This window comes from Archocentrus centrarchus, chromosome 1 (assembly GCF_007364275.1).
Source record: "Archocentrus centrarchus isolate MPI-CPG fArcCen1 chromosome 1, fArcCen1, whole genome shotgun sequence".
In the NCBI taxonomy this organism is placed as follows: Eukaryota; Metazoa; Chordata; class Actinopteri; order Cichliformes; family Cichlidae; genus Archocentrus; species Archocentrus centrarchus.
In genome coordinates, this window is record NC_044346.1 from 38,703,043 (window position 1) to 38,713,028 (window position 9,986).

General features: G+C 42.0%; 2 protein-coding genes across 2 annotated transcripts in view; one reads left to right on the forward strand and one right to left on the reverse strand.

Annotated features, from left to right (window-relative positions):
- LOC115801189 (ribosomal protein S6 kinase beta-2-like) overlaps positions 1–6,412 on the forward strand; it is a 17,312-nt gene extending 10,900 nt beyond the window's left edge. The window contains exons 13-16 of the mRNA XM_030758972.1: positions 3,212–3,289; positions 3,540–3,647; positions 3,737–3,849; positions 4,580–6,412. Coding sequence (XP_030614832.1) covers positions 3,212–3,289; positions 3,540–3,647; positions 3,737–3,849; positions 4,580–4,763 — 483 coding nt within the window. The 3' untranslated portion in view covers positions 4,764–6,412. The remainder of the gene's footprint in view (positions 1–3,211; positions 3,290–3,539; positions 3,648–3,736; positions 3,850–4,579) is intronic.
- LOC115778483 (uncharacterized) lies at positions 5,053–8,571 on the reverse strand. Its single transcript, XM_030726526.1, has 3 exons — positions 8,027–8,571; positions 7,468–7,784; positions 5,053–5,072 (listed from the first exon to the last, which is right to left on the reverse strand). Exons 1-3 carry the CDS (start codon positions 8,569–8,571, stop codon positions 5,053–5,055), a joined length of 882 nt encoding a protein of 293 aa, XP_030582386.1.
- Positions 8,572–9,986: the final 1,415 nt, after the last annotated feature.

Genomic DNA, 9,986 nt, shown 5'->3' on the forward strand with positions numbered 1-9,986 from the left:
TTCCTTTGGATCATTAATTAGTTAAAACCCAGGATAGAATTGGGCAAAGTTTATATGTAAGTAGAAAATACTTTATCAAAATAAAAGTTATTGTTCTGAAACAATAGAACAAAACAATTTCCCCATACATTGATGTCTGGATTTTTTTTTCATAAATTAAGTGTACAAAATCATCACTCAAGAACAAATGCAAACTTTTTTCCAGGTAGATTTTTCAGAAAGTATAATAAAAAAATTTTATAAAAAATGTTACTTCATTCACTAATTTTCTACAAATTTACATTTAAATTTGATTTAAATGTTTCATAGCAAAATCCTTTTTTTTCCCAAATAAAATATGTTATGCATCACATGACAGTATAACAAAACACTGTGGGGAGGGGAGGAGCAAAGTGCTCTGTGCTGTGACAGGAGCGACACTTAGACAGTCAGCTCGCATCTTTGATGAAACCGCAGCACTGCATACAGGAGAGAAACTGAAGCCAAAGTATCGATCTCATCACACTGATATTGATCAATACCAATACAACGTTGGCATCCATATTATCGATATCAGGATCAATCTGCCCACCACTAGCTCAATGTACTAATGGCGGAGAAACAACTTACTTACTTCTCTGCTGTTACCATTGGTGGTGGCCATGGTAACTTCCGGGTTCTAGCAAGAAATATTTCTCACCCCAGCACTAATGCTAATGCTAATTAGTAAGCTAATACTAACCACTAAATGCCGCTCCCACTTGTTAATTGAGTGATGGGGCCTAAGACATAACCAGAAAGCAGTAATCAGTTTTTTTGGACGTGTAGTTACATTTCTCGAGGTGCATGTCAGGTTTGCTTCAGAGAGGATTTTCAGTTATACACAAAGGATCAATGCAGAACTCTAAATCAGGCCTTATTAGATTGATAGAATGATCATTTTTACATATAATCCAGAAAAGTTACATTTATACATCAAGCATTTAATGTGTCCCAGAGTGCCGTTTCCTTCCACTGTGTTTGCAGAAATCACATAAAAAAATACACAACAAAAACATAATCCAGATTCCTCAGCTGCTAATAGCATTTCCTACATTTGAATATCAGCCACCATATTGTGAGCATAATCAATTATTTTAGTAATCAAGTATTTAATTGATTACTCCGTCAATTAATCAAGTAATTGGATAAGAAATAATTTTTCATTTTAACAATTCATCAGCATATTTTAACTTCCGTACTGCAGATGTTTCTCTGTGTGAAACAAACAGGGTGGATGGAGCAGCTACAAAGTTCTCTGTTCTTCATGTTGCTGATCAGGTGGTTGATAAAAACATTTTGAAGGAGCCCCTCTGTACTGAAGGGGGTGGAGGGGGCACCGAACGATTGCTAGTGCTAATGGCAGCCCCCCTTTCCCCAGTACACTGTGGTTATAGATCTGTTCTGGTGGCTACAGCTGACGTAAAGAAAAAAATAACAGCTGACATCCTCTGCACAACACGCGCGCACATTCAAACACGCGCACTCACAGCACAGAGAAGTGGGGGCGTGAAAAAACATCTCAGCGGTCCACTCGCGTTAAAGGGTCGTTTTTGTTTTTTTTTGGAAATGCTCCGCTTACACGGAGACACCTGAGCTGCAGAGCTGAAACCAAACATCAAAGCAACAAATTTGTGTCGAGGATTTTTAATAATCGAATTGCGTTATTCCAAGAATCGTTGCAGCCCTAAAACTTGCATTAAATTTTTAGTTTGTGTATCAAAATACATGAAGGTTGGTATTTACCTTTCATGCTGGGATTTTTTTGTTGAATCGGAAGCCTGAAATTTTCCTTTGATCTTCATTTTCCCTCTTACTTCTCTTCGTGTTCATGCAGTTATTTCGATTTATGCAGCACACGCGTGACCATAGTGAGATCAAACATACACATTGTGAATGAAACTGTCCGTGCTCTGTGGTAGATTGCAAACTGCGGTGAAATGATACAGGCGTAAGCAGCGATAATAGCAGCGACCTAGCCGGGGCGGAGTCTGTGAGGTGCGCTCCTTTGAGAGGCAGAGGAGCGCAATATTTGTGGGATTTGAATCAGTACGTTTTGCATCCAATAAAAGCAAAGATGTTAACAAATAAATTGGACAGTATTCTGGCAATTTAGTGATATTTCCACAGCTGTGGTCTTGACTGGTCTTGAAATAAAATCCCGAGTCCGCAAGGTCCGAGTCCATGACAAGACCGAGACCAAATGCGGTCGAGTCCATGACAAGACCGAGACCATCAAAAAGCGGTCTCGAGACCAAGACCGATCTCGAGTACTACGACACTACTAACGGGTCCACCTCTGCAGCCTCAGCGAGCTCAGTCAGTGCTGCTGGTTCTCCGTCTGCTTCAGGTGCTGTTACAGTTGCACCTCCAGCTCTCAACGGATCCCCAAAGCAGAACCAGTACCACCATCATCATCATCATCATCGGCTGCAGTGCAGTTCAGTTCAGTTGGATGAAAGCGAGATGAAAGAATGTAGACAGCTAACAAAACAAGAACATTCGAGCGTCCGTGGGCTACGTGTGGGGAAACTCCACACAAAACAGGATGGCGTGCAGGTCGAAATCAGAGACACTGATCTGAAGAACTACAGACGTGTGGGTCAGAATCAGAGGTGAAGGTCGAAAATAAAGAGCTTTAGATCAAAACTCAGGTCGAAATCAAAGATGCGAAGGTGGAAAATCGGCGGACTGTAGGTTGAAATTGGAGACGTGTAAATCAAAGATGTGTAGACTGAAATGAAGAGATGTAGGTGAAAGACGTGAAAGTCAAACCTGAACACGTGGAGGTCGAAATGATTACATTTAAATTGGGCATAGTTTTAGCTTCAGAGTGCCGCCGTTCACTTGTTTCCTGCAACATCGCGAGTGAAATTACTGTAATAACCGTATGTGTGCTGTGGACTGCAACTTCTCAGCTTTCAGAAACCATTTGGATTTTTCCAAAAGGACAAATTTTTGTGTAATTACGGTGATGCAAAGTGCGCTCGCCCAATCAAAAAAACGACAGGCGTTAAAGGCGGTCTAGGGCACGTCGCCCTCGACAGCTGGTTATTAAAGGGCCACACCTCTGAGCCCGCCTCCTATAATGGAAATGTTTTACATTCCTCAGCAAAAGCAGATCCTGTGAAACAAAAGAGACCTGAGCTGCTGGTGATTTAAGAATATAACCAGTCCTGTTGTTCCTTTACAGAAACACCCGTTCTTTAAGCACATTAACTGGGACGACCTGCTGCACAAGAGAGTGGAGCCACCGTATAAGCCTCAGCTGGTAGGCTGCCATTTCTTATTCCGCTTATTATGTTTCTTTATTCTGAGCTGCAGCAGTCGAGTCAGCAGTCTCGGCTTCCTTTTTTTAAATGAGCTTATCTTCCCATCTACCTCCTGCAGTGTTTCTCTTTGATGCTCTCAAACCTCTCTGCCTTTGTCGTACCTTCATGCCGACTTCTACTTTTATTAACTGCTCATCGTTCTCTCTCTCTCTGCCTTTTGCTGTCCTCTGTCTGTCTGTCCGTCCGCAGCAGTCGGATGAGGACGTGAGCCAGTTTGACACCAGGTTTACCAGACAGACGCCGGTGGACAGTCCCGATGACACTTCGCTCGGCCACAGCGCCGAGCTCGCCTTTGCCGTGAGATTATCCTCCTCATCAGGCTTCTTAAAGTTCAGGCCAGAGCGACTCAAAGGCTCTTCACTCCTCTGCTGTCCCTTTGCTTTCAGGGATTCACATACGTGGCCCCATCGGTCCTCGAGAGTCTAAAAGAAGGCTTCTCATTCGAACCCCGCACACGAAACGTACGCCGACACAACAGCAGCCCCCGCACCCCCATCAGGTAACTCCCCCATCAGGTAACACCCCCATCACTTCTGTGAGTCTGTGGATTCAAAAGGAAGAGTCCAAAGTGAAAGCAGAGGAGAAGCTTTAAAGTTGTTTTAGTTCACGGGCTGATCTGAGGTCAGCTGAAGGAGTAAAACCACGGCAGCACACAGGGTGGCGCCGGTTTTTTGGGGCAAAGTCAGAAAACGTTTGAAGCCCTTTTAATCAGATTTGACTGGTTTCAGAGTTTTTATGTCCTGTTTGGCACCGAGCTCCAAAATAGCTGCCCAGAAAAGCGCCTGCAGGCGCTTCAGTACGTGTTCGCTTCTTTCTGTAAAGATTTTGGCCACAGCCGAGATTATAAACAACGAGCCGAAGTGAAACACACCCCGGCTTCTTCTTAAAACTCTTCGTATTTAATGAGTGACCTGTTTACATGAACAGCCTGAGAAACAATCCACGTTTTTCCACATTAACTGAGTCATATGATGTACATTACAGTGGACAGGCTCAACAGGTTTCTGCACAGAAACAAGTAAAATATTTTAATATTCAATGATTCAAGCTCGGCTCAGAAGATTTGTAATTTTCCAAATGTGCTCTTTATTAATGCTGGCATCACCACATCAGGTGGTATTGGCCCATAGTCTGCTCTAAACATTGTTTTTTTTATATTTTTGAAATAAGTCCTTGCTATTGTGTTTATAATAACTTTTTTTTTTTTTTTTTTTGCCTGCTTCTTTCAGTCCTTTAAAATTTTCTCCTGCTGGGCCCTTCAAGTCCAGCGTTGACGGAGAGCCGGACCTTTTCTCGCCCACGTCTCCGCCGGCAGCCGCGGCTCCGGTTCCCGTGCCGCTGGAAAACGGAGCCGCCAGTCAGCCAATCAAAACCCCCGCGAGGAACAAGAAGTCGAAAGGACATCGGAGATGAGGAGGCGCTCCTCGGAGAGCGAGCCTCGGTCAGATTCAGGTTTTCTTTAGTAGAGCTGAGGGACAGAAGTTGAAGTGTTGTGAGTTTTGCTTTTCAGAGTGGTTTAACTCAGAGGTCCCCGAAAAGCCGGCGCCTTCACTTTGTCATTATTAACTTACATCTCATGCAGATACAGCTGCTCCTGTCCAGCACTTCCTGTCTGCCATTGTGACTGTCACCACGTAGGAGCCTCAGCTTTATCATTCATCTCTAAGCTTTAGTTTACAGCATATCTGCAGTTGCATTTCTGTCACACTGTGCCACTAATATCTGGGAAACAAGGAATCTCAATAGAAAGAGGGCCATAGAGCCACTGATTATTCTTCACAAGGTCAGGCAGATGACTGATAGTAACCAAGTTTAATCTTGTATGACTATTCTGGTGTGATCTCAGCAAAGGGAAGCTGCGATATAAAGTTTTGAGGGGATTAATTAGGTCATCAGCTTTTAATTAGTTCATCAGAGTTTGTGCAAAGAGGTCGGCTATCACAGGCTGACGTTTTAATTAGCGGGCTGATGAACGATCACATGATTGAAGGTAGAAATTGACCTTCGGCCATCGGGACATCAGGTTTGTAGCTTCAGGCTAAAGCGGTGGGATTAGGGTGGAACAAGAAAATGTATTCATGAACGTCTGTGAGGATCTCTGAGGACCTTCACGTTCACTGCCAAAGGTGTTCACACACATGCTGTCGTCATATTTTACAGCCGGACCAATCACACCGTAGCTGGGTGCACTTTAACGGGAGGGAAGGAGTTTATTTATTCATCAAATAGGAAAATAGGAGCACGTGTTAAACGCATTAAACTATAGCCATCAGTGCAATGTACAGTCAAAGCAGCCTGCTGCACATGGTGCTCTCAGATGACAAACAACTTGTATAAAAAGAATATTTTTGGGGTAATCGAACAAAATATTTTTGCACGTGAAATTGAGGTCAAATAGCGTTAATAAAAGGTGTTATTGGCTGACTCGCCCAGTCACACAGTAATTCAGCACTGAGTGGTTTCAGCTTTTTGGTCTTTCTTTTCCTCTTTTCTCTGAAATAATAAGAAATCAGGTTTTAGTACCGGAGGAAAACAGCAGACCTGCATGACTCTTAAAGGTGCTTGTTGTAAATGCTTATGTTCAAAAAAGCATTTTAAAGCTTTCCAAATGTAAACGGCTGCTATGATTGAAGTCCAAAGCCATGTGCTTAAGTGAGATCAACTGAATCTGAATTAGGACTGGGCCGTACCTTTGTGTAATACCAGTCTGCACCACAAGATGGTGCAGTGAGTCACTATAAGCTTTATTTAACCAGGGAAGTCATTAAGACACATATGCAGTGGTGGACAAAGTACTCAACTCTCATACTTAAGTAAAAGTACTGATACTCGTAGTCAAATCTTACTCAGCTACAAGTAAAAGTTGCTCAGTCAAAAGTTTACTCAAGTTAAAGTACTGAAGTACTTACTTTTGAAAATACTCAAGTATTCAAAAGTACATGCATTTAAAAATACTCAAGTATCCAAAAGTGCAAATCGTATTTTCTAATATCAGTACATTGGGGTATTGTTTTCAGTGCATTTACAAAACCTTGTAACTTGCTGAAACCACCTGATGGTGTATTGACATGTAGAACCACTCTGCAACAAAAAGTCTGCACCATCTATAAAACTTTAGCATGAAAATGCAATTAAAAAATAAAAAAGACAACTCTTGTCATTTTTTAAAATTTTGCCCCCCCCCCCCCCCCCCCAAAAAAAACAAACAAACAAACAAATGAAACAAAAAACAAAACAGGAGACTTTTCTCCCCACAAACAGTAACACTGGTAACTAAGAACTACCATAGAAGCATAGAAGCTTACAAAACAGTGAAAGCTCCACACAGATTAATCTAGATTAATACCTGAATCAACAACTTTTCCAGCAAGACAAACTCAATAAAATAAATCCAATTAAAGGACAACAATATTTTATTTCTCACTAAAACAACATCTAACCAGTTTTATAAGATGAATGTAGTTCATTTCTGTAGATATCAGCCTGGTCAAACTATTCAAATTTGAAGAAGTCCTTATTCAACTTCAGTAGAAGCTGGTTTTCAAAGTTGTGCGAATCTATTCTTCCCCTTCTTGGGCTGAAGATCAATCCAGCTACACTGAAAAGCCTTTCACAGGCAGCAGAGGCTGGTAGGGCAGTGTTTAACTTGAGTGACAGGCTGGATACAGCTGGGTAAGATGTTTAAATGGTCATACCTTCAGCTGTACATGCCAGGTATGCGTCAAGCTGTTTGGTTGTTTCCTGGGTGTGTACATGTCTCAAGCTGAAGAAAAAGTCCTCTTCATCAGAAGCGCTTGAGGAGTCAGTTTGCCACAGAGGAGGCTTGCCATGTCCAGGGAGATGCTTCTTGATGTAACTGAGACCTAAATCAAACAGTCTATCATCAGGCTATACATTATACCATTTTTTCAAAAATCATTGCATTGTCTGCCTGTTAGTTTATAAAAGTCTTAATAACCTTATTTGTCAAATTAACTTTTAAAAGGAAAGAACCAGCTAGATTCCTCAAGTCTTCTGAGTCTAAATAAGATTTTTAATTGATTTAACAAAAAATAAAATAAATAAAGTCAAAATAGGAACATGACTGAAAAATATTTAATGCTAGATGTTTTCTTACCTAATTTGAGGACCCCTTCATCAGCAGTCCAGGATTTCTTGAATTTTGGATGTAGAATGGCTGCAGCAACCAGCTCTGGGTCAGACATCATTTCCCCAAATCGTTTCTTCAAACCTTCTTGCAGGGCATCAATCAGTGGCTTACAGAATTTCAGCAACGCTCTGGTTTTGTCAAGCTTGGAGACGAGGGCGCTGATTGTAGGGAGCAGCCATCCCATCTGAATATTGGATTCTTCCTGAAGTATGTTTATTGCCTTTGCAACTGGACCCATGGTGTTGGCATATTCACCCAAAAAGGCGATGTCAGCTGGACTGTACCTAATGCACACAAAAACAAATATGTTTAAGTGAATGTAATACATACTGTGAATTGCTTTGGATAAAAGGTGCTATAGAAGAAAATTTACCATTTAAAAAAGTAACCATTACTTTTCTGCAAGGCTTCTGACAAATTCCAGGATTTACTAGGAATAATTTCTATAGGTTTAGCATAGGGTAATCATCAAGTATTAAGTATTAGTGTGGGTACTGAAACACCCAAACAAATATTCACTACTTACATTGGAACATCAAGGGCAGCACAGACAGCTCTCACAGCTCCCTCTCCTTGTACTTTGAGGATTCTCAGGATCCGCTCTACAGCCAAGTAAAAGGAGTTCCACCTTGTTGCATTAGGTTGTATCAGCTGAAGTTTGCAGTGTTCTTCAACGACCCCTGCAGCAGTAGTAGACTTTGCAGTCTTGTTCCAGAGAGCCTGACATTTGGAGAAGGCAGACCTCGACAATTTCTTGTAGGCCTCTACCTTGTTTGCATTATTTGCATCCACCGTAGAAACCAGATTCAACAAATGGCAAGCACACCGATGATGCTTTGGAAGTTGGTATTGGAGACCATCATCTTCAGTCATAATGCTGCCAATGTCAATGAATTCCACCTCCTCATCCTGATCATCATGTGTTGGATCTTCATCAGTTACCTCCTCAGCGTTAACGTTGTTTTCATCTTCTCCAAACACTCTGAATGCTTTAATGAAGTTTGAACCATTATCAGTTGTGGTTCTGATGATCTTCTCACGGATTTCATATTCTGAGTGTATGTCATTCATAGCACTTGCCAAGACATCAAATGTGAGAGTGCCCTTTAACTGCCTGCATGCAAGACCAACAGAATGCCTCACAAAGCTGCTTGGATCCAGCCAATGCGCAGTAACGCCAATGAAACTCCTCCTCTTTGCAGTCCAGCAATCAGTTGTTGTAGCTATGTATGGCACCTTCCTCATTGCTTCCTTCACCCGCTCCTTCATCGCTAATGTGGCTTTATCAAGCTTGCGCCGCACAGAAGTTCGAGATATGATGGAGCAGTTTGGCTGCAGATCTTGGACAAGGCTCTGAAATGCTGGCTGCTCAACAAGAGAGAATGGCTGGAGACCATGAACTATAAAGTTGAGTACTGCCTTGTCAACACTCCTCTGAGAGACTTGCTTTGTTTCTTCTAGCTTCTTCTGTTTGAGATTCGTGGAAGACGTCTCACCCTCAGATTTTCTCTTGCAGGCTGCTGTAGTCAGTTCACTATATTTCTCCAGCTGTCTTGTATGCTTCCTCTATAAAATATAGAACTTCAGTTAAAAATAGCTAACTCAAATTGGCGTCAAAAGGATAACACACATTGATAGTGAAAACTCAGTCAATATACTCACCCCTGTGCAGATGTGTGGATGAAGTTCTTCAGTTCACGAAACATTGCAGTCTCAGCAGAATACAACCTTGCAGCCAAAGCCAGTTTTCTGCTGAGACTCCAGGAGATATTCACCTATCCACACATCAGCAAAGGGTGAGTAGATATTAATTTTTCACAATACAGTATGGTGAACTATACTTCTATGAGGTTTATTTCTATATGCACACATTTCTTTCAGGAATTTTCTTTCCACTTCATTGTTCCTAATCACCAAATATAGAACATTAGTAGTGGGGTATAAGATTAGCATCATGTATATTTCTTTAATCGCCAAAGAAACATCTAATGCAGGGCTCTTCGACTCCAGGCCTCGAGAAATCAGATGGCTGAATTACCTCCTCAGTATGCAGTCAAGTTCTCCAGAGTCCTGCTGATGACTTCTATATTTGACTCAGGTGTGTTGAAGCAGAGACACATCTAAAACCTGCAGGACACCGGCTCTCGAGGCCTGGAGTTACCCACCCCCCTGCATTGAGTAGTCTCCTTCTCATTTGCCAGCGCAGGTGTTCTGACGATCTGTGCTACCTCATCAGATTTTCCTACCGTAGTGTATCTAGATAGCTATGTCTAACTCTTGGTGCTACCTTTCGAAAACTGCTTCCGACATGTTTACATACAGAACACCGGCCGCTCAGTTACCAGTGCCAGCCTCTTAATCAGATCAGTAGCTGGCTTCATAATGGATATAGCCTTCTGCGACGAGAAAGTAGCCACCACTGGGTGTGCAATATTTGTAATTTTGGCGCTGAAACCGCACCATAGTTTCCCTCTCACTTGTCGCCA

Bases quoted from the DNA above. Each gene is read 5' to 3' on its own strand.
- LOC115778483 (XM_030726526.1), bottom strand. From the start codon at position 8,571: ATGAATGACATACACTCAGAATATGAAATCCGTGAGAAGATCATCAGA. The intron at 7,785-8,026 runs GTAAGTAGTGAA...TGTGTGCATTAG, and splicing joins GCTGCCCTTGATGTTCCAAT to GTACAGTCCAGCTGACATCG. The intron at 5,073-7,467 runs GTAAGAAAACAT...CTTGTTTCCCAG, and splicing joins TGAAGGGGTCCTCAAATTAG to ATATTAGTGGCACAGTGTGA.